The sequence below is a fragment of the Chrysoperla carnea genome, chromosome 1, assembly GCF_905475395.1.
Source record: "Chrysoperla carnea chromosome 1, inChrCarn1.1, whole genome shotgun sequence".
Lineage (NCBI taxonomy): Eukaryota > Metazoa > Arthropoda > Insecta > Neuroptera > Chrysopidae > Chrysoperla > Chrysoperla carnea.
The window spans coordinates 100,994,608-101,019,422 of record NC_058337.1 but is presented as its reverse complement, the minus strand read 5'-3'; the positions used below and the strand labels follow the sequence as shown (position 1 = coordinate 101,019,422).

General features: G+C 28.5%; 3 protein-coding genes across 5 annotated transcripts in view; 1 reads left to right on the top strand and 2 right to left on the bottom strand.

The window, feature by feature from the left end:
• The first annotated feature begins 1,967 nt into the window (after positions 1-1,967).
• LOC123304703 (dolichyldiphosphatase 1-like) lies at positions 1,968-6,350 on the top strand. Its single transcript, XM_044886380.1, has 4 exons — positions 1,968-2,081; positions 2,328-2,428; positions 3,984-4,162; positions 5,911-6,350. Exons 1-4 carry the CDS (start codon positions 1,976-1,978, stop codon positions 6,266-6,268), a joined length of 744 nt encoding a protein of 247 aa, XP_044742315.1. The 5' UTR covers positions 1,968-1,975; the 3' UTR covers positions 6,269-6,350.
• Positions 6,351-14,830: 8,480 nt separating this feature from the next.
• Positions 14,831-17,297, bottom strand: LOC123292777. Its single transcript, XM_044873495.1, has 4 exons — positions 17,250-17,297; positions 16,601-17,020; positions 15,786-16,014; positions 14,831-14,928 (listed from the first exon to the last, which is right to left on the bottom strand). The coding sequence occupies exons 2-4, from the start codon at positions 16,802-16,804 to the stop codon at positions 14,831-14,833; spliced, it is 531 nt and encodes a 176-aa protein (XP_044729430.1). The 5' UTR covers positions 16,805-17,020; positions 17,250-17,297.
• Positions 17,298-22,939: 5,642 nt separating this feature from the next.
• Positions 22,940-24,815, bottom strand: part of LOC123306030 — a 132,977-nt gene continuing 131,101 nt past the window's right edge. For all 3 annotated transcript variants that reach the window (XM_044887894.1, XM_044887892.1, XM_044887893.1), the window contains exons 21-23: positions 24,502-24,766; positions 24,125-24,231; positions 22,940-23,760 (exon numbers count right to left, since the gene is read on the bottom strand). In XM_044887894.1, the coding sequence (XP_044743829.1) occupies positions 23,535-23,760; positions 24,125-24,231; positions 24,502-24,766 (598 nt within the window). In that variant the 3' untranslated portion in view covers positions 22,940-23,534. The remainder of the gene's footprint in view (positions 23,761-24,124; positions 24,232-24,501; positions 24,767-24,815) is intronic.

Here is a 24,815-nt window from a genome sequence, read left to right as displayed (position 1 = left end):
AATAAAATACAATAACAACAATAATAACAATAACTGGCTTAAAGATCACTAAACCATTCACTTAAATTGAGTCACTAAAACACTCATTGAAGTTGAGTAACTAAAACCCTCACTAAAATTGAGAAGAATGAAGAACGATTCCAGGTCGATTTGATGATATTTAAAAATTGATGTTCGTCCAGTGGCATGTTGATATTGTTGATACATCAAACCTAAAAAATAATTTAGGTTAGTAATAGACTCTAAAAGACCTAGAATAGACTAAAAATATAGAAGTCTATTTTTAAGGGAAAGATTATATTCGCTATTTAATTTATAATCTTATTACTTTCTTCAATAGCAAATGCATATTGTTCGTAAACAAGTTCACGATCTAGAAAATTTTCATCTCTAGAACGGATGACTTTTAATAAAGATTTATTAGATGCCTGCAGTGCTGGATTTACACTAGGGGCTTTCGGGGCTAGTGCCCAGGGCGGCAAATTTTCTAGGGCGGAAAAATTTTGAAAGTGAGAAAACATTTTCTATACAATATATAATTAACTAATTCTTTTAAATAAAGATTTTATCTTTCAAGAAATATAATTTATGCATTATGTATCAAATTAAAATTTTGTATATTATAATATATTAAATTTAAGTGAAAACTATGAAAATAAAATTAATTTATTTCCATAAAGGTTTGAACAAATAAAATTTGATACTTTTTTTTCTGAAATTGATAAATTAATATAGTTTTTTTTGAAGAATTACAAAAATTTTTTTTCCTCATGTTTATTGAGAACTCTGGACATAAAGCTGAAGATTTGCTAGTTGCTGTATTATCTGTTCTTCAGTTTTTTGATCTTGATCTCTCAGATTGTCGAAGTCAGTCATATGATAACGCGAATAATGTATCAGGGATTTCATTCTTTCATACAGTACAAACTTTATACAACTTTTTTACTGCATCGACGCATCGCTGGGAAGTCTTACAGTCTCATACTGAAAAAAGAATTGCGTTAAAAACTTTATCTGCAACCAGATGGTCAGCTCGTTATGAACCGGTTCTTTTTTCTGCAATTAATTAGCTATTCTAATTCTTAAAAAATAAGATATCAAAACTATTAAATAAAATTTCAGTCATAGGGCGGCATTTTCTTCAGTGCCCCAGGGCGGCAGAAATTTAAATCCGGCCCTGGATGCCTGAATATAAAAATTTCGATTCGAATCAAAAGAATGAAATTTATTAATTTTAAAGTCTAACCAACAGCTTTTAAAAAAATTTGCGATATCGTTGTTCATTAACCTTCATTATTCTTAATAAAAAGATAATAGTTTCCAAGTACCTTTAATTTTTTACTACAAAACGTTACTAAGTCCTGTGGATTAACAATTAGTAATGATGTGCATGAGGCCAAATGTGGGTGACTTATAATAACCTCATCTTCGTCTCGACGACTACCTCATCTTCAAAATTATTATTTCTAGATTATTTGGATAAGATACTGATTGATATATATCATCTAAAAACTTACTTAGAAATGAAATGTGTAAATAACATGTTTTTGTCTGTTCTAAATAACATTTGTTTTTGGTTTTGTGATCGTTCTCAACACTTAACGAAATTAATTTGAACGAATTGAACACAATGCCATATTTTAATTTTATACCAAATATATTAAATTTAATGTGTCATTGTTTACAAAAGAATTCAAAATTAATATATGATACTTGATTAAGTTTTCAGTTATTAACAAATATGACAAATTTATCAGTTGTTACAAACTTAAACTTAAAATATTTGTCAACTAAAATATTTCAGTACTACCTATAAACTAAAAATTTTTTTGTTTTTATTTATAATTTACTAGCTTGTTACACCATCTATCATCGCCCGTTAGAAATAAAAATCGCCTTAAACTTACGCATTTAACTTATTCATCTGTGTACTGATATAGTCTCTGTAAATATAGAGTTCAGTGAGTTTACAAAAATGGCAACGTATGAAGATCCTCCAGATTCAACTTCAAAATTATTTAATAATGTTAACAGAATAGAATGGGTTCCAATATCTTTAACTCTTGTCGAATATCCAAAAGGTAAATTTACAATCAGTAATTATTTCTATCTGGCAAAATCTACGTAAAATTTTGTTGCTATTAAATACATTGTTTGACACAAGTTCAAAACATACGTTTAACATATAAAGTTACGACTTACGTTTAATGTTTGAATGTATATTTCGAGATATAAATAAATAAGATAAATGTATTAAACGTATGTCGATTATACGATTAATTAAAAACATTCTGCATCAATAATGGAAATGATTTTTAATGTTTCAGATGATTTATTTGGTAAAATTTTGGCTTTTATTAGCTTGGCACCGTTAGTTATCGTCGTTGGATTTATTACACTTATTATATTTCGAAGAGATATGCATACGGTATGATTGTATTTAAAATTTTAGTAAATGTTTTCCCTAAATAGAAGCTTGTTTATTGAATAATTTGCTGGATAATAATTTGAATATGCTATGAAAATAAAATGTGATCCAGTTTTATATCCTTAAAAAAGCCTTATGAAACAAGTATTATAAACAGGATCGGCTTTTAAATTCGAAGGCTCTGGAGCCAACATTTGGATGAGACCCCTTAAACTTTTTAGATATTATTTGTATACGTAAACTCAAGCTGGGCAACATGCATGATACATTTCAAACGTTTATTCTTAGCGTTCTTGACTTATTGATGTTCGCAATATATTTTAATGATCTTAAGTTTCAAGAAACATCTCTCAACGCCACTACTATTCTTCACCATCGTCGATAAATACATGCACAGTGCCATTTCTGCATTACAAAAAGTAGATTAGACACTATTTTGCAAAATTATTCGCACAAAAATTCTATAAAACTTCCAACGGCCACGCTATGGAATCTTTCGTTAAAAAAATTTATTTGTTTCTGTCGGATTAAAAAGTGAATCGACAAAAATATAAGAAAATTTTCTGATTTCTTTCGAATTAGTGGAGACCCTTGACTGGTGAAGACTCTGGACGACACCTCGTTTTGTCGTCAATAAATGTAACATTTGTAAAGAGTTACCAACAGCAATTCTTTATAGCTAAATATCTGTAGATTTTCGGGGGAAACTTTAAGCATTTCAAATCAAATTTAAAATTTAATAATCTTTCATTTATTGTGTTTTAGTTTTCATGTAACAGTTCCGAATCAAGGAATGGCTACGAGAAGCCCAACTTGATTACGGGGACTTTGCGCAGAGCATGCGATAGGCCAAACTGTGAATAACAACAGCTAGGCCATTCGACTGTGCTCGCCTTCATTAGAGCACAGTTGAGAAGAGTGGTGGGACTCTCGAAAGGACACTGGCAATTGAACTACCACCTTCTGTTTTGTAACACGGGGATATATGATGATCTCACTTGTAGGGTCTGTATGGAGATCGATGAAACTTCCATACATATTATTTGTTCCTGCAGCAATCTGCAGGACGTCAGGCTTAGAATGTTGTAGGGGCTTTTTGGGTGGGGTCTGGTCCCTGCAGAATCCTATAGCTTCACTTGCCTAAAATAGCATCCTTTAAATTTATTATCCTTGTGATTTTCTCATCACATATAGCGACACAGTCTTTACGTTTAGAGCGACAAACGTCTATTTCTATAGGACGTTTTTCTAGGCTCTATGCAGGATACTTTATCACCAACCCGTCAGGCTTAGTGGCGCATTTAGGACTTTACTTTACATTGGAAGCAGAGATTTTAAAATTGAAAAAAAAATGTGTTTTTTGAAATTTTTCATTAGAATTTCATTAATCACTTATTAATTAACTTTCGTATTCAATAAAAAGAAATTGGGAATTTTTTTTTGAAAAAATTGGCCGTCGAGTAAAATACTTAAAAAAAAAAAAAAAATAGAACAATAAATTTCATTTTTTTAATTTTAGTAAATTATTAATATTTTTTTAATTGGTATTTTTTAGATAACATTTTTTATTGGATCACTTTTATGTGAAATATTAAACTCTGCCTTGAAACACACCATACGAGAGCCACGTCCAGTAGCCAGAGAAACTGTTTATAACGAGTATGGTATGCCATCATCACATTCCCAATTCATGTGGTTTTTTGCGACTTATGTCGTATATTTTGTTATTATTAGGTAATTTTCTTTTTATTCATGTCAAACTAAATATAGGTAAAATAAATTACCTGTTTTTAAATCGTTTCCTGTCCATGAAAAGTATATTTTTGAAAATAGGTAGAAGCCGCTTAGTTAACGAAAAAACAAAGATTAATTTTTGACGAATATTTAATCTAATCTAGAAGTGAATTGTACAACGGCAACGCTGTTAAATTTACTCTGTGTGCTCTAACTGTGAACATAGAGGTGAGCAATATATGAAAGTATTTGTTGTAGCCGTGACAGATTTACTGAAGTAATACAACTACTATCTAGAAAACTATATTTTTTCTCTTTCTAAGATATAGCATTCTCTCCTTTTTCGATAGAAATATCTTAAGTAAAAAGACTAGACACATAAAAATTGTAACTTAAGATAACTTTATGCTCTATAATTTCAAACAGAACAGTGTTTAGTGTTAGGAAACGTCATGTGAGCTAGTATTGTGAGCAAGATTTATTGGTAAAAAATATTTAAAATAAATTCTGGTATAACCTCTTCCAACCTTTATATTGAATTTATAAACATTCTATAACAGTTGCGCCATCTTTTATGTCGGTATGTAAACATTGAATAACTTTGAAAAAAAACAACCAATTTCTATTTGTGAGGTCATTCAATTGGGTCCTTTGCAATTTATTTGAATTAGTTTTTGAAAGCAACATCAAACAAGTGGCCGCCGCCTCTTTTGATCAAAACAAAATGTGCCCTTTTTGCTGCGTTATCTTGGACGATTATTTCGGCACGAATGGTTGCCTTGATACGAAAAAAAAATGCAAATCAACCTTCAAAATACACTACAAAGTGGTTCCACTGACGTCAAAATGCTGAGCGCGGTAACGGTACGACACTTTTGGGCTCTGAGCAACGTGATTTTTGGGTTCTCTCTGACCGCTTCAGTCAGTTCATCGGAACGCTTTGATCATTGATGAACGGCATATATTGAGGATTTTCCACTGTCCCGTGCTCAACAAAATTTGATACCAAACGACGAATTAGCCTGTTAGCCACGATATTTTCGATGATCTGCACGTTGACTTTACACAATTGAATGACTATTTTCAATGTAATAGAAGCAATTATCTTTCAATGTAATAGAATCTAATAGACCTTTTTCACATTTTTTTTTTCTTTTTTTTTAAATGAAAGTAAATGTCTTGATAAATGGGCTAATTTTTTTCCCCGATTTATTTGAAGCCATATGACCGAGAAAACAGACATTGCAAATCATTAAAATTCAAATTGGCGAAAACGATCCGAAAACACTCGATGTTACACGAAGGTTGGTTTGACGTCATTTAAAGTTGATAATAGTGATATATTAATACAACTGTTGACACTGTTTTATTGTCATTGCTTGTCGGATTGACATCACAGATCACGTGTGCGGTGGAGCCAAAAAAAATAGTTTTAAAATATTTCAAATATTGTGACTTTTTAACAATTTTTTTTCATAGTGTTTTTATTGCTAAAAATGCGTAATTTTTGAGTTACAGGCTCTACTCGACCTATATTTTCATAAAAAATTATCATAAAGCATTTCTGTTTTTCATGATTAAGGTCTATTAACTCAATCAGATGGCATATGTCAAAGTTATTCAATGTTTACATACCGACATAAAAAATGATACAGGGTGCATACAAATTTAAACAAAATTCTACACCTTTTACTACAATTATCAGATATATCTAATTTGACTAAATCATTATATTTCTATAATTTCAGATTACATCATATGAACAATAACACAATAATGGAGAATATTTCAAAAATAATAATAATATCCAGTTGTGTAATATCAGCATTAGTTGTATGCTTTAGTCGCATATACTTACAATACCATACAATATCACAAGTATTGTGTGGTGCAATTGTTGGTATCATATTTGCAACAATATGGTTCACATTAACATGTTTAATATTTACACCATTATATCCACAAATAGTATCGTGGAAAATATCTGAGTTTTTATTATTACGTGACACAACATTAATACCAAATGTTTTATGGTTTGAATATACGAATACACGTCAAGAGGTACGAGCACGTAGTCGAAAGCTAGTAAGTATGAAGTCACAATGACAACTAATTATTGCTGAATTATGGAGTTTAATTGAGCCAAAAGCATTATTTACTGGCCTTTGTTCAATTATGTATTGGCCAAAAAAACGATGAACTATATATATATATCAGCTATATACAATCTGTTTCATTGTCATGTCATTTTTTCTGATTGTGAAAATGTTGTGTGAGATATTTTTGATGTATCGTCGTCATTGAACAATTGACTTTTTGTAAGTGTTTTTCTCTGTGAAAAATGTTTTCCGTTGTTAAATCGATTTTGTTTTTAAACTGGTAGCTAATGTATTTTCGATTTTTGTATTAATAGGGGCACGATTTTTCGTAACACATTTAACATTGTTCGTGTGTTTATTCTTAAATAGTGACGTATTGTTTAAATTTAAATGAAAACATGTGACGTGGATGAATGCATGTATGTGGTGTAATTGAAGTAATTTTACGTGACTGTGTTGTTATAAAAACGAAAATTTTATTATTAATGTTCTTATGTCCATGGCTGAACACGCGAGGATGTTGAGACTTTGTAAATAAAGATCCGCAGTTAAAATATCTGCGACAAAAAATATTCGAAAACTATTATTTTAATGTAAATATGAATATTATAGCCTAATCGGTTAGAAGGCTATCTATCTCTGTACAAATATTTCAAAACCGCGTCGCCTGAAAACGTATTATTTAATACTAAAATAAATGCTTATTATTTTATTTTTATTTATCGCCCATTACATTATTAATAATAATAATAATAAATTATAAAAACAATCACTATATTGATAAATACATATTTATTTATTATAAATAAATATTTATATAATATATTTATTAATTGTAACAACAGAGATAATATAAAATCGTAATAGATCTAAGCTTTCATAAGAACGCCTAAAAGAAATTATAATTAGAATAAAATAAAACTTAAGAAAATTAAAACGAAAAAACACTTATAAAACTCATTATCGAATTCATAAAGTAACACTTGTAATAAAAGTTCTTTTCGATAGCAAAAACTAAAATTTACATTCGTATATGTGCAGTGGCCAACTAGCTCTTAATTAACCGTTCAATTAATAGCCTAGCCTTTTTACTAAACGGCGCCGTTCAATTAGCTGCCTGAATAATAATCATCCGTAACGTCGAATATAACATTTAATGAATTGACTGACTGATGTTTAGGCAATTCATGCAATAAAAGGGTGACCATATTACAAAAAGAAAATATCTTACATTGGAAATTTTCGGTAATCATGAGATAAAGTAGTGTAACTTAGTAATAAAGTATACATGTAAATAATTAAAATATTATTTGCTAACGCAAGTTAAACTTCCATGGCATTTGGATCCACAAATAACTTTGTTTTTAAAACAAGCACATTCATTATTGCGTCACTGATTCACAGCAGGAATACAATTACATTCCCTGGTTAAGGATATTAGCCTGGTAAAATGGCAAAACAACGCTCTATAATTAATGTATGCCTATGGAATACATAATTAATGTCTGCGGGAATATGCCAAATAAATTTAAGTTATGGAAACAAATCAAACCTACCTTGATGTTGTTCGTCATATTCAACAAATTTTCGATCGAAATTTAAATTACTCGAGTTAACCTCAGTTAAATTCACATTATTTTTGTGACTACGTTCAACAATATTCTTGCTTGCCGACTCCATATTGTTAGTGTGTGGGCTTCAGCGCGAGGTGACAGGAAATGGAACTAAATTTAAATGACTTGTGTTATGTAAATGTTATCGATCCAGCTGTTTGATTGAATGGCTGAATGTATTTAAGTAGCCTTTAATTGAACGGTTAATTAAGCTAGTTGGCTCCGACATATGCATTTAAAAGACAATTAATGCATTTTTTAACAGATAAACTAAAATATGGTGCTAAGTACATTAGCATTTTTCCTGGCTCCTATCCAACCTTGCAAAAGTTAATCAAAAAGTATCATTTAGATAAACATTGGAAAATAGAGCTTTTTTTTTTATAAAGGATTGCAAAATTATGATTCATAACTTATGATTATAGAACTCATAGTAATGAGAAAAAAGCCTCATTTGAATATTACTACTATTTTTTTAGTGCTATATATCGAAAATAAATCTTTGCTATACGAATATTCATATGAACTATTTTCTTATCTACGTCGCTTCTTTTTGTCTTTGGCGATTAATGAAAACAATATAATTTTAATTAAACATGTCTAGAAAAAAAATTTAAACAAAATAAATAGTAGTAAATATTAGATTCCTTAGAAAAAAATTAGTTTTGCAGAAAAATAATACTAAAAGTATAGAAATTGTTTAGGACATTCAATAGGCGCGTAATAACAGTCAAATAGATAACACCAGACAATCACTATATTTCAAGCAAAAAATTATTAATAACATTTTAATCACCGTTTTTTAAGTAATTAATAATTTTTACTGATTTAGGATCTTTAGTTTACTCGATTCTTCAATATTCGATTCCAGTTGTTAATTATCAGACTGTGTTATTTGATTAGCCAAAGCTTCTAGAAGCTGCGTAATGTTTTGCTAATTACTTAAAGAAAATTGGCTTCACAGTGATTTTGGGTTTGTTAGATTCACAGTCTAAGAATTAAAAATGTTTATAACATAGGTAAAATAATAAATCCCACATGAATAAATACATAGCATTTTAATATTTCTAAAATTAGTTTTTTTTAACTAAATACCAGCCACTGTCGTCCGCATTCCTTAGTGCGAAGCCTTGGACAGTTTCGGATAGTTTATTATATACAAATCGATCGATATTAATAATTTATTCACGCCACGTATGTGTTTACAAAAAATACGCTTTTCAAGAAATGAAAACCAAAAGTTTTAAAAAAAACCCATGCAGTGTTAAAAATGTAATGTGTTGTACTGTACATACATAGAAAGTTAGAATTACAATTATTGTAATAGAATTTTAAGTCCTAAGTGCAATAGTCGCAAGTCCCCTAAAACAATAAATTCCAAAAACATTTTGTTTTCTTTTGTATAACGAATAATATATATAATTCAAATGTATATTTATAAAACATACTTTCCTTGAAAGAAACGTTTTGACGTAAATATTTCTTAAATTGCTTTTTTAAACATTTATTTTATATTCGGTTTTACTATTATTTAAATACTATTACAAACCATGGTAGAGAGAATTAATACGATATGATCTTGCGTAGGTAGGTGTCTACCCTAAAATACTTTTATTCTCATACTTTATGATATTTCCTATCAGATTCTACCATGTTGATATTGATATCATATTTCAAATTTTAAATGTCGTCATCTATTTGATTGCGCAAACTGGTTCAAAATTCGTACGTCTAATGATCTTACCATGTAATAATCGACGAAATAAAATCGAAAAAACAGTCTGACCCAGGAAAAAAACTCCTCGCCAGTAGTTTTTTATGGGAGCAGGTGCACAATGTTTGTCTGAGTGTACTCAACAAAATCATGTTTATGCGAACTTTTTTTTTATTTACGTCCATAAATTGAGACAGAAATATACCATACTTCCGGACACGTACCATACTCCGGAGAGTCTAAAAGTGTTTAAAATCGTTCAATATATAAAATCCAATACAGTAGACCCCTGGTAATTCGAAAAAACGTTTTGCAGGGCAGTGTCGGATTATCGAATTTGTCGGATTCTGTTTAAGACCTCCTAGAGTAGTGTTTAAGACCCCCTATAGTCCGGAATTTTTTACAAAAAAGTACCTTGTAGTCCGACAAATCACAAATTCAAGAATAAGGTTCTATATGTTATACTCTTAAGTACAAATTATACTTCAATACAAAAACAGAATAATACCGCAAATAATAGGGCGCCGGATTATCGAGGATCCACTGTAGATTCTTTAAATGTTAAATAAAGAGAATGTGGTGTTCGGAAGTAGGGTACTTCTATCCCACTTTATGGGACAGACATAAAAATATTCTGGCGTGGAGTTTTTTCTTAGGTTAAATGTCTAAATTTCCTCGACTATCAGTTATTATATATTGGCTTTACCATGTTACAAACAATGTATGTAATTTGTATTTAAATAATTGTAAGATGGAATAAAAAATATTGATACGAATTCAATCCACATAATGTTTACAAAAACAATTTAAGAAAGATTTTAAGATATTATTTATAAATTTTTTGAGCAATAGATCATATTTTTATGGTCCATGTAAACAAAATTGTTATAAACATTGTAATTGCATATGTTTTTTTTTTTTATTGAAACTTCTGTAATTGTATTTTTATATTTTTATTAAAATTGATAATACTAGTTTACGATATCGAAAAACTGATTTACGTAAATTATAGAAAATGATGTCTTTAATTCTTGTACCACATAACGATTTTATTAATTATTTAATTAATATTATTATAAATTTAATTTTTTATTTTAAATTATGTTGACTTGGATTTATTTAAATATTAAAAGCAATCGATTATGCTATATAAAATAAATATTTAATATTTAACTCGGATAATTAGCAAAAGAAAATTGATTAAGATACTAATTGATTATGATACTCAATCAAACCTAAATTAAAAACTAAAAAATTACGTTTTAGTTTAAAACAAAATAGTGTCTATGTTATGGTAAAAGTGAATAATCAGTTCATATTAATAAAATTTTATTCATTTTAACTTTACATATATTTTCGGGATCTTTGATACTCATATTTTAAAGTATGGACAAACAATTTTTTTATTTGCTTCGACAATATGACGTTTTATGGCCGCGATTTCAAAGACTGTTACACGATATATTCCTATGATTAAGTGAATAAATTACAGAAGTTTCATTTTAATTGTGTGATAATTCTAGATACACAGATTTTTTATATTAAAAAGTATGGGTGGTGCCAGTTTTTATTGTAAATTATATTGTTTCAAACAAATTTTTTTAAGTTGAAAAATTGAATATTTTTATATATTCAATATCAATGTATTTATTTATAAATAATTACTTTTTTGAAAAAAGACAATAGTATATTAATTAGTTTGCAGAATTAGGCTTTATTTTTTAAAATGCATACTTTAAATTAAACATTGGCTTCGAAATAGTGTTTTTGTGTTTAAATAAATGTATTTTTATGAAAATATAAAGTAAAAGTCTTTTCGTACACATCAGTGAAGCATCATTACTAAATATTCCGTTCTAGTACTTAAGTGTAAACAATAAGTTTGTATAAGTGTAAACAATACATTTTTGAGTTTCGAGAAATGAATCCCCAAATATCCCCACATAAATTGGTGTCAATACCATCAATATTTCTTTCGACTACATTCAGTGACGCAAATTTTATGTAAAACGTATATTAGTAAAATTAAAAGACTTTTTTAAATTATTGATCGGGGCCCAATATTGCCGCACTATACAGGCGCCAAATTCGCTTATATGGTAGAGCCGACTCTAAAAATTACGGATGTTCTCTTTTCATACAGTTTTTACACTCGATGGAAAGCACTGAAGGAGAGCACTATCCTTTTTTACTTACACTGAGTGTAAAAATATATTTACATCGAGTATATGTAAAAAGAACATGCCAAAACATTAGTTTAGGAAAACTATAGAAAACCTACACAAGCACAACCAATTATTTTTATTGCTTCGTTCATTACAATAGATAAATCGCCGAAATTGTCGAAAGGGTCATCGGTGGCCGTAATAAGACATTGAAATTTCAGTGATTTGTGCGAATAGAACTTTTATATATTTGTATGCTTAGTTTACATTGGTCGAGTACTTATAAACACTTTTCTAATACTCAATGACTCAATACTAATGGAAACTAAGCAATACCACAAGACGTATATACTAAAAAAAATTTATGGCGCGAAATTATATTAGCAAAGAAAAGTGTAGACAATGTACAACTTCATTTTTTTTTAATGGAAATTTGTATATTTTGTTTATAGAAGCTTCGTTTTCTGTTGAATAAAATATTCAAGTTTTATTCGAGGAAACTAATAAATTTTTAGTCCATCCGAAACAAAATTTGAGAAGCTTAATGAAAAGAAAATGTTAATACAGTAGAACGCCGATTAACCGAAAAATTAAAACCAAGTATGTATACGCAATTTTTGTTTTGTTTTGTTGAAACAAATTGGAACTCGTTGGAGTCCAGATATATTTCAATTGGTATGGTTGAAAGCTAGGGTTCGTTTTTCTTTATTACCAGTCTATGTCCGATTATCCGAATTTTCGATTATCCGAATCGACCCCGGTCCCAATTAATTCGAATAATCGACGTTCTACTGTATTTGTTTTTTTTAAATTATTTTTTTAAAATAATGTGTGTGCTAAACCTGTTTTCGAATCAAGTTCCCTCTCAAAAAACGATCAAATGAACAGTTATGGCAAAAGATTGTTAAAACTGTTACTGAGAGAAATTCGAATATTTAAAATAGATGCCTTAAGTTAATTTTGAGGCATGATTTGGAATTCTGATATTTGAAAATATATCACTGCCACTACTCCTTTTAGACCACATTTTTTCTACTCCCGACCTAAAGCAAAACTATAGTAAAATTAAGACATACTAATAAAATTAGGAGGCACGCTAAAATTAGGAGGAAAAATTAGGAATCATGGCACGCTTTCTTAAAATTAACCATTTGATGTATGATTAAGTTGTGGCATCATTTCTTAAAAGTAACCTTAGGACGTTTCAGCAAAATAAAGTGCAATAATAAGACAAATTAAAAAAGCTACATTTATAAAGAACTAACTTATATATTAAGAAATAGTTATTAAAAATGCAAATTGAAAGAGCTATTATATTAAAAAAGGATCTTAGCAAAGTGGCATTTTCCCAAATTAGCTTGGTGCCTGATACTTTAATTAAAAATTTTTTATTAGCCACTCTAGGTAGCTATTTCTCTTTATTATAAATTCTATGGTTTATTGTTAATTCTTTTGAATTAATTTCAGTTTTTAATTAAAAAAGACGGTAAGTCATTAAACAATCAAAATGTTAACGACAATAAAAAGACAAAAAAAATTAATTATATTGTACAACTAAATTGTATATAATCTGGCATCCCATACTATAGATAGTTAATCCCGATAGCCAAATGTTTTAATTCTGAAAATTTTTTAATATATTTAAAAAGAAAAATTAAACTATAAATAAAATAAAGAAAATATATTACTCCTCACTATTTTCCTAGTCGTTTTTTCACTTGTTTTGAAAATCACACACAGATGGGTTAATTAATTTAGTATTTATAAATAAAAAATAAAAAAAGCAAACAAAACAAAAATTATTACAAAAAAAAAAATTATAATAAATATTAAATGGCAAAAAATGAAATGTAGTAAAAATAATTTTATACTTATATGTAAACACGATTTTTCAAATAAATTATTATTCCATGTTGATTATTAAATTTTAAAAAGGCATTTAAATAATGAATGTATTTTTATTTTAAGGTAGATATGTCGCAGCCAAATAGTTTAATTTGCCGTTCAATTAACATTCTAGCCTTTTTACTAAACGGCGCTAAGCAATTAGTGGCCTGAAAGATATTCAGCCATTCAATCAAACAGCTTGACCAATTACTTGGATTCGCAGCTAGACAAATTATTTGGATTGATAACGTTTAACTACTTACCTAAGGCGTCGACAAGCAACAATATTGTTGATGCATAAGAGCATAAGATGGCTCTTATATAAGTGGAGAAGGCTCCCACTACTGGCAATGTTAAAAAATAGTATACGAGTTTCCACGCCTCCTGCGGTTGACTCCAGTCATAAACGCTGTTCACTTCAATAATTTTGTTTAGAAAAACCTCGCTTAATTACTCTGTCCTCAGTCTTTTTGATGGACCAGGCTGCGGCCCAGAATCTGGTTGACTTTTTTTTTATCAAATACTTGAAGGAGAATCGGAGAAGGAAGTGGCCTTATTGTTGACGGTTCTTCTTAAAAATCATTATTATTAATTAATTTTGAGATTTCCATTATGTTGTAAAACCGCTGCAAAACCTTAAAAACTGTCGTTTTGCTCGTAAGGGGATTCGTCACCTGACCTCTGTGGCGGCCTTCGCAGAAAATTACATTCAAGGATAGGCATGTAAGTAAAAAATTCCCTTCAAATGCAAAAAACCGCATTTATTTAGTATATGTAGAAGAAAAAGGGTAGTTTTTCCGATTTTTCAGGGGGGTTTTGATGAATTCTTTTAGAAAGAATTTTTTCAAAGCATTTTAAACATTTTTTAAACTTTTACATTTGTTTGTTTCTATTTGATTGCTATGGAAGAGGGATAAGCAAGAGCAAGATAGGTGGAGGCTATAACGCGGTGGTCTTTACTTTTAAGTCCAGCGGAGCGGGCGGATATCAAGCTCGTAAATAAATAAATAAGCTTAAAAATATGTCTTTTTTCTATATAAATTATTACAAAATTATATTTTTCAGTTTTATTTTTAAATTATATGTACACGAAATGGTTTAAAATCTTCGAAAAGTTGCACTATCATTACCTTTCAACTTTTATTTCATTTCAAAAATGAGAATTATTTTTTCAATCAGCGATATTCTTTCTATATTTCTGGATTTTTTTCAGTTTTAGTTATATTTTTCTTGATGCGCTCTGTCGTATGTATAAAATTATTTTCTGAATTTGATTCGTACCATAAGCCTAATAATTACGACCATAATTATTATGTGTTTTAATTTACTTATATATATTTGTGAAATTATTTTTTATTTATTTTCTTTTGTTTTATCTTTAACTTTCGATTTACCTAAAATGCCGATTTCTCACTATTAAACTCATCAAGTTGAAATATAAATGATATAAAAGTCCTTACTAAATTTAGTTTCGCTTTAGTAATATCGAAAAAAACTTCGGTAAAATATCGGTAGTTATCTCAATATTTGTATAAATTCTTGCTATGGCTTGGAAAACACGCATAAAATCACAAGGTGTTTTCAAAATTTTTTATTACATATTCACCGTTTGTCAAACCTTTTTTTATTATGTTAGGTCATAAAGTCAATATAAAAACACGAAACTCTTTTTTCGAGTAAGAGAACATTTTATTATGTCAAAATATGATATTCAGTCAGAATAAAAATTTTCCAAAACTCTGTGCACATCGACCTCTACATCGCGATGTATATTGAGCGAGGCTAAACCGTTTAGCCGATCTTTAGGCATTTTCGATTTGAGGTATGTTTTGAGAACACATAAAAACTTGAATTCGTCGCTGTTGTTGAATTGGTAGCCATTTGGAAACGCATCTTCATTGCAAATATCGAGGGCTTGGATCAAATTTTTGACGTCCTGTCCGGAAATGAGTTCGTTACTTCATTAGTCTTAACGTGGAGTATTGTAGAAAGACAGCAAGGCTATACAAAAATTGAGCTAACGGAAAAGTATTACTAATGTTATTTTTAAGCTGATTCAAATTTTTGACGAACATTAAAAGTAGAATTTGAACAAAGATAAGGGGGTTTGACGTGGAATACGTTTACCATATACCCCATATTTACCTTTTATTTGATTCTCTGGTGGATATGTACATGGGAATGTATGTTGAACAATTTCTGTTTTAGAGCTTCTGTGTACTGAACATTGATTTTCAATGGCTTTCTTACTTGCATCACCAATTTCCTTCGAGATTGAATCAGCCATTACTTTATAATATTCTATATTCGTTTCATTATCATCATCATCATCCGATGGATCTACCGGGAGTTCTTGAATGGATTCTAACATAATCTAAACAAAAAACTCGTGAGCAGCAGAGCTCAGTCATTTAGGTCATATTTTCTACCTTATAATATGCTTCTTATCATTTAATATTTTCTATTGTAATTGGATTTTTATCTGTTCATGTTTTTGATTATAAAAATATTTACAATACCATAAAGCACTTCCTTACCATAACTGAATCCTCAGATAAAATTTTTCAACCCTCTAGCTCAATTTGGGAGTTTTTGAGGTGCGCTAAGTCACCGAAAGAAACCCGAAACCATGATTTTTCGACATAAAAATGAATAGAAGGAAGCTAGAAAGTTGAGACTCCCAAAAGGTACTTCCTTGACAAAAATTTAGAGAGGCTATGGAGGCACGAAAAGCCTCAGACACCGTAAATATTCATATTAAAAAGAGTGAAAGAAGTATTTTTATTCTATTAATATAATTTTAGTATTTTTCCAGTTTCGACACAAGAGTGCTGCTTAAGTCTAGTTGCATAACTTGCTTGTTCGCTACATTCTGGCCTATCAGTAATTAGGATTAAACACAATATCAAAAGTGCAGCCATTGTTCCTTAATCCTAGTAAGTTTGTTTTGATTATATTACCTTTGATGGCAATAGTTTAGCAGATGTTTTTAACACAGAAAAATTTGGTTTTTCACCAACTAACGACTTAGCAATATCAGTTGTAGATACTTCACGATTTAAAAATGATGAGGATTCTGGATAATGTACGCGTAAACTTGGAAATAATGCATAAATAGGTAAATTTTCTGTTTCAATTTCGTCAGGTGGATTCACCAGGAACATTTCTTCCTCTTCTTCTTCTACATCATCCTCCTCTTCATTATTATCGGGTAATTTTATTCGCCTTTTTGGTTTATGATATGTTGTGTCAGCCCATTCAGAATCTTTTGCAGCTAATGGGATAAATTTTTGTTCTCCAGATGCAGAGTTGCTTGGATCGTCATCTCCATTTTCAGACTTATTTAAGTCATTTAATTTGTTTGTTTCTGATATACCTTTCTTAGAATTTTCCATTATATAAAATGATATAGAAAAGAATAATTAAGTTTATATATGATGAAAATAGGAACATGTTTAATTATTTTAAATTCAAGACATTTTAATTTGTAAATTTTGACACTTTATCTAAAAACAATTGGTAAATGTGTCTATATTCCTAATAATTGTCAAAAAAAATTTACATAAGGAGAATCAATATCAAAAGTAATAGCAAATTTCCAAAACTTACCAATGCAATGATTTTTCGGCTTTTAATCAAATTTATATATTATTTTCTAATTAATTAAATAAATTTTATTTTTTCGTTTATGAAATAAACATGTATGGGAAATTGAATTAAAGATGTATTAAGTTTCTATGGTTTCTTAAAATCATTACTTAATCCAATTTTCTTTACTATAAATGACAAAGGTTTTTGTACTATTGATAAGTGGGAGTTGTTATCCCGCCCACTGACGATAATAATTCGTACTTGCTAAAACAGAAAGTGGTAAGTAGACCCATTTTCAGTAGTTCCAATTTAGACTACCAGATGGAAAAACTTGTACTTACCATTCTTAAAGGCCAATAACAATATTCATATTCAAATCGGAAAACCCCGTGTTAAAAAAAAGATTTGTGTTTTAATCCGTGTCAAAGTCCACAGGTATTTTCATTGTCATTTTTCAATAATCTTAGTATAATATCATGAAATATTCAGATTACAACCTTTTTACTAAAACTGTAATGTTGTACTTGATCGAAGTTTTAAGCTTTCTAAAAATTAGTTATTTCATGCACGGGAGGTATAAGAGAATAAATAATTGATGAAGATATAGAGTTTGTTAAAATACCGTAAGTCTCTTGACCACTGGCTTTTAGAGAGGGGCGAATTATCCATAAGGTAAAATAAGCACGTGTCTACCGGCGTGAGGTTACAAATGGGCGCAATGAAAAAAATTACAGTTCATTGACATTTTTACAGTTATTCAAATGTATGACAGTCTAATTCATATAATTTCTGCAGAAAAGGAAAATTTTAATAAAAATGAAGAGCAAGCCTTGGAACTCTCAATAATCAAAGAATATGAAAAGAGCACAAAGAGGATACGAAAGAGAAAGCTCACAGGAGATGAATCTGTCGAAGATATTACTTCTTCATTATTTGGTTCGTAAACATGCAGAGTGACAGTATATCTAGTAATTATAGATAGACTTGTGATTGAACTTCAAAAGAGGAGAGAAATGTACAACAATTTATACAGTAAATTTTCGTCTTTAACAAATTTGATCAATTTGAGCACTGAAGAAGTTCAAAATTAAACAAGTATGTTAGTAACAATGTATTCTCGTGATTTAGAAAAGTGCTTTGAACCAGAGGACTACCCCGAACAACCAACGCAATTTTAGAGAAAGAGAAACTTGGTAAAGAACTAAAAAAGGTCTTCATTGATAGAGTTTTATTAGGGTAACGTCAATTATTTTAACTGTCCCTACTTTTAAACTAATTTAGAATTCGTTTAAATAAAAAATACAACATTTTTTATTTTTATATAGATATTTTATTAAGATATATATAATATTTATATATATATTCATTTATATATTTTTCAAATAACATTTGCAAAAATAACAATACTGAACGAAAGTATAGATTCGAACTAAGGCCTACCTATACCACAGAAATAGAGAATTTACTTTTAATTTCTTTATTTTTTTGTTTTGTTTTTTATTTATTTTTAAATTTATAATATAATATATTACATAATATTTTTGTCTCTATTAATTTTTCTTTCTTTTTTATTTAATTTTTAATTACATCATTAAAATTACTACATATTGAAATTTGTTTATATCACTTTTTGTTTAACTAATAAATTTCTTTTAGTATTGTGTATTGCTTATCGTTCAATATCATAAATATAAGAGGCAATAATATACCTGAATTTTCATAAAACATGCGAAAATATAATCCTTTGTTATATAAAGCCCTTGTCGCGACCACATTTTAAAATAATGCATCAAGTATATTAAATTTACTAAATATAATTACTGCCAATTTTAAGTTATACTAATCGGTGCATGCTGTAGGAAATGAAGCATGAATGATTGCATCTCTTTCAAACAATAGTTTTTTTTTGTGACCTGGCTCAAAATGTTCATTTGAGTGCGTAGAACAAATTCATATTGATTAGAAATATGTTTTTACCACGCGTAGTAAGTTTGTCCAAGCTAATTCTGCTGAGAAATCATGAAATTTGAGAAAAAATCCATTGGAACGTATATTTTGGGCTATTCTAACCGTTTCTTGTCTCGTGGCATTTTTTTTCATAAAACACACCGTTTTTGAGATACAAGTGATTGAAAAAAAATTAATTTTGATGAAAATTTGATTTTGTCGAAATTATCTATTATTTATGTGGTTTCGATGAAATATTTGATTTTAAACTTATTGGAACTCATATTTTGATTTATTTTAAGTAATTTTTGTTTCTTGACCTTTCCCCTCACTTCACGGTTTTTTGAGATGTAAGCGTTATAAAAAAGATTTCGCATTTTTAGGCTAAAATTTTCTTATCAACAAAATTGACGTTTATTGTATGATGGTAATCAAATATTTGATTTAAAAACGATTAAAATTTATGTTTTGGACTGATCTAAGCACTTTTTGTGTCTTGTCTTTTTTTGCCTTACCTAAACATTTTCGAGATTTAAGCGCTTTACGCTTTTAATTTTAACGCTTACGTCTCGAAAAGGATCATGTAAGGTGAAAAATGACAAGACACAAAAAGTTGCTAACAAAATTTGGACTTTCTGCAATGCAAAATTTTGACTTTCTAGTCATTTTTTAAGTTGAAGATATTGACTAATTTACTCAATTTATAGGAAATTTTAATTACCTGTAATTTCTTCTCTGAAAATATGCTTCTCAAACACAATTTCATCTCGTTCCTTCAACAATTTTTCAAGAATATAATTTTAATACAATAACAGATACGAAAGAAATATTACAGCCATTCTTAAAAGAAATTTCATGAAAAGCAATTCTGTATATTACTCGCATGCTCTGGAAGTCACGCGTATTTACCTATTTGAAATAGTATTTGAAATAGCTAGTCTTTGAAATAAATTGAACGTTCCCACATTCCTAGCTGCAGCCCCTTTTGAAGATCCATTTACTGAACTAAATGCCGCATGTCTTATGAATGATCTTGGTATGTATATACTTTCATAAAATAAGAATGAACTTATTAAATCATAAATTGATTCCTATTTTAAGAAAACATTAGAAATATTATAATAAATTTTTGAATTAAAAAAATATTAATGACTATTAAAAGTTTTATTCTAAAATGATTTAAAAACAAAAATAAAATAAAAAAATTTTAGATTACATTTAATATATACATATTTATATAATATTATTATTGGGTATGAAATAAAAGTTAGTAGCAAAAAATTGGTCGTCATCATTTTTCTTCCAGAAAATTATATGAAGAGTTTATTTTTTTTAGAGTTTTACAATGCATGTGGACGGCATACTAAAATACAGATATGTTTTCATTTTGGTCCATTTTAGGGACATTTTATTTTTTAAATTCGATCACGTTTCAAGTTTTTTAATTTAGTACATGCTATATTTTTTAACTGACTACAAAAAATCATATTTAAATGTCTATGTATTTATATTTACTATGTGTCGATCGATGGAGGTAACAAGACAACAAAAGTTGTTTTTTTTTTTTTTTACAAAAAATCATTCTTGGAAACGATTTGGAAAGCTCTAAATTATATTTGTAAGTTAGGATGTTCTGGCTTATTCTAGAATCTTGAAGAGTGATATGGAAAGCTCTTAAATAAATTATTATTTTATTGTTAAAAATGCGTAATTTTTGAGCTACAGACCTATATTTTCATAAAAAATTATCAAAAAGCATTTCTGTTTTTCATGAAAAAGCTCTATTGGGATTATTCTATGGATAAAATATTTTTGATGATTTTTGTTTAGTATTAATTATTGAATACCCCGTAATTTGATTAAAATTCTGAATGAATGATAATATTTGTTTTTCGACAAGTATTTTTAAGAAAAATGACTGTCGTAAAATTTATAAAACACTGTCTTTTGTCCTCTTTTTAACTCCATCGATGGTTATATTATAGGTTGACAAGTTCGTATTGACTTACCGAGTAAATCACGTCACGGAAAATATGCTATAATGAACATTCAAAATCAAAAACGAAATTTTAAGTTTGTAAAGATTTGGATAGTAATCAAAAGGTGGATATTCACGTAAATTATAGCATGTAAAATAATTTTTTGGTAGAAAGTCTCCTTTTTAGTGAGTTGTTTATACTAAACGATATGATAGGAGTATTTTATTACCTACAAAAGATTTTCTTTATTTTAATATCAGTTATAGAAAACTTTTTTTTTTAATTTGAAATATTAACTTCTGCCAGTTAAGTTAAATATTGGCAATCAATTAATTTTTTCTTTAAAATAATTTATTTGACATTCGATGAAATATATAATTTTGTTTTGGCTTCATACGAAATTTACATTTTTTTTTAAATACAAAAATATCTTTTTTTTTAGATTCTACTATAAATAAATAATAAAGTATTGTGAATTATCTCATTTTTGAGAGAAAAAAATTTATAAATTTTTATTTAAAATTCAAAATATAATTGATTTAAAAAAATATTAAAAAATAATTTACAAAATATATTAAGAAAAATTATTGAATTAAGATGCGTGATTGTTTCTTTTATTTCTTTTCTTTTTTTTTTAAAATTAAAATTTTTACAGTTTGTTATTTTGAATATAACTTTCTTCGAATCTGAGGAATATACATTCTATGTATTTCAGTATTTCTGGACATAGTTGTACACCCAGATTTGCGCACTCTGTATTCAACGCAATTCTAATATTCTTTTTACTTAGAAATTAACCTTTAAGTCCGAATATTTTAATACAAAAGAAAATAATGTTTTCAATTTTCACGTCATTATCCAAAATACAAACTGTATAAAAATAATTTATGAATATTTACCAATAATTATTATGTTGCAAATAAATCGGACATAATTATATGATCTACGGTCAATCCGTAATATAAATAACGTCGATTTTTGTTTTGTTTTTTAGTTTCTACTTTAATTTACGTTCTATTTTTCATGTAAAAAATTACAGCTGCTATTTTTTTGAATTCAAACAGTAAACGTTTTGAAAATTTACACTAGTATAACACAAATAGTAAAAATTCACTACAAAAATGGTGAGAAATCCGTGACGACACTTTACAAAATTCAAATTGCTTTCGATTGAATGAAACGCCTTCTTGTACAACAATTGTAAATTTAAACATTAAAAGATCGATCAAGTTTTGAAGGTAAAGGAAAGAAAATATTCCTTCCATGACAGAAAATATTGTTAAAGATCTACATTTGTCCATTCGAAGACTTGTTTTTTGGATTGAAATGAATGTTTTACGGGCGAATAAACTATTTTGTAAACACAATAGTGTAACATGTCTTACATATGGTCAGATTATAACGGGTTTTCTGATTGTTGAATTTATGAAATGGTTACATAAATTATAATTCAATGCCTCAGTAATAACTGAAAAGCTAAAAGCGAATATTGAAGTGGAAATGCATCAAATGAAATTACAATCGTGTGAAAATCTTATAACAACTTTCGAGGCGAACATTTAGCAAATATATTAATCTATTATTAATCACATAATTTGTGTACGATTGATCAATTGTCCAGTTTTTTTGAAATGTTAATTGGTAATATTATTAGATGGTATAACTCGCATATATTATATCCACCAAATAGCGTAACCCGCTATCTTCGAGAAAGTTTATTACGATTGACTAATTCATACTAATAATTCCTTTGTGTGTTCTGTACAACTTTGTTATGATTCGGATGATCATGATCGAATCACCAATTCACAATAGCATTATCGCTATTCGAATTATTTTTTTTACAAAAAACAATAATAATTATTGGTATTTCATAAGTACAAATAAATTTTAACTGCTTCTTGATTCGTCAAAAATAAAATCACGTATTCAAACTTAGAAACAGTTTGGTTAAATAATGATTTTATAAGAATTTTGCTTGATCTCGATAATTTATTGAAATATGAAGGCACTCTATATAATAAACGGATAATTACAAAATAGAAAACAATAAGGGAGCGATAAATCTACATTTTGAATAAAATATTTTACAAGATCAAACAAAAATCTATGAGATATGCTGTCGTCGTATTTATATTAAATTAAATCTTATGTTCCATATACATTAAGGCGCGTACGTTGCAAAAACAGGTGGACCCATCATTTTTATTTAAATTTGTTTCTAAATATATATGCTGTGTTAAAAAACTGTTAACCTTTTTTTACTTTTTTTGAAGAAAAAAAATAATATAATATTGGTCTTTGGTAAATTTCACGAATTTATACATATATAAAGCTCTTTGTCTCTCTTTTTTTTTTTTTTTTTTTAATTAAATTGCTAATGGACCATTCCTTGCGATGAAGATGGAGGTGTATTACCACCAATATTGTCTATGTCACGTTGTGCACGTGATATTTTACTACGGTCTTTTGGTGTACCCTGTTCACCAGTTTCCATTGCAAACATTTTCATTTTTTCTTTAAATGATAGTTTTTCAGGAATGCACGGTCGATCACTCGCCTGTTTTGCTTGTTGTTCAGCTAATCGACGAGTTCGAGGATCCCTACGTTTATTAATGATAAAAAAAATTATTAAATTCATTTTAATTTCAATTAAGAAACAATATATAGAATTATAGACTAGCAAAGTCAAAACAATCGTCGTATCAGGCGGATATATTGAAAATTAGATGTCATTCTACAAATTAAATTGAAGAAGGTTCTAGTCTCGTAAGGATCTACTAAATAAGCCTATTTAAATTAAATTTTTCATCTTTTTCAATGTAAAAATTATGGGTGCGTGGCCGATACTAAGTGGCATTTATTAACATTATTTAGAAAATATTATCACGGCACGAATAATGCTTGGAAATTCCTAGTCTATATATAAATAAAATATATTATCTTTGTATATTTGTTAATTCTTACCTGTAAACTTCTTGAGCACCAATCACTCCCGGTGTCGCTCCTGCTATTAATGTGTCAGTAGGCGTTGTAGGTGACGCTAACATACTTTCAGCAGCTGATATGAATTGCTGAAATTAATAAATTATGATTTTATAGTCATTGTAATTTTGAAATGAAAAATGCCTTATTAATACTAAAAGATTATCACGGAAAAGTTCGCCTTGTCTTTCATGCGAGTGGTATATAGAGGAGATAAGTGAGGTCAAGGTACGTTCTCTATATTAATCAATGATTCTAGAAATGAATCATTGCATTTAGTTATAATGATTGGAAATAAATCATCATCTTGAGTGAAGCTACGGCCAAAAGTTATAAAATAAACTTTATAAAAAACTTACATTAGGATCTTCTCGAATCATTTCTAATTGTGGTGTTGAAATATCGGATGTATTATTGATCAAATCATTATTCATTTGTGATGGTGACAAAGGTCCCCCATTTCCTCCATTATTTTGTGATGATAACGCACTACGATTATCATTAAATGACACTCGTTTGATTGTTGATGATTCACTCTTCAAGCCACCAATACTAGAACCGACTCCTGTACGTAATGACATTGCTAGATAGCTTGAGCCCCGTTCTGGAGGTGGTGGTGCATTACTGTAACAAATAATATGATTAAGTCTCAATATATTTATAACGGAAAACG

What these genes read in the sequence shown, in the direction of transcription:
- LOC123304703 (XM_044886380.1), top strand. Translation starts at nt 1,976, where the DNA reads ATGGCAACGTATGAAGATCCTCCAGATTCAACTTCAAAATTATTTAAT. An exon ending in TCTTGTCGAATATCCAAAAG is followed by an intron (nt 2,082 to 2,327) that starts GTAAATTTACAA and finishes TTAATGTTTCAG; the next exon opens with ATGATTTATTTGGTAAAATT. An exon ending in GTATATTTTGTTATTATTAG is followed by an intron (nt 4,163 to 5,910) that starts GTAATTTTCTTT and finishes CTATAATTTCAG; the next exon opens with ATTACATCATATGAACAATA.
- LOC123292777 (XM_044873495.1), bottom strand. Translation starts at nt 16,804, where the DNA reads ATGTTCCTGGTGAATCCACCTGACGAAATTGAAACAGAAAATTTACCT. An exon ending in CTAAACTATTGCCATCAAAG is followed by an intron (nt 16,015 to 16,600) that starts GTAATATAATCA and finishes TTTTTTGTTTAG; the next exon opens with ATTATGTTAGAATCCATTCA. An exon ending in ACCAGAGAATCAAATAAAAG is followed by an intron (nt 14,929 to 15,785) that starts GTAAATATGGGG and finishes CGTAATTATTAG; the next exon opens with GCTTATGGTACGAATCAAAT.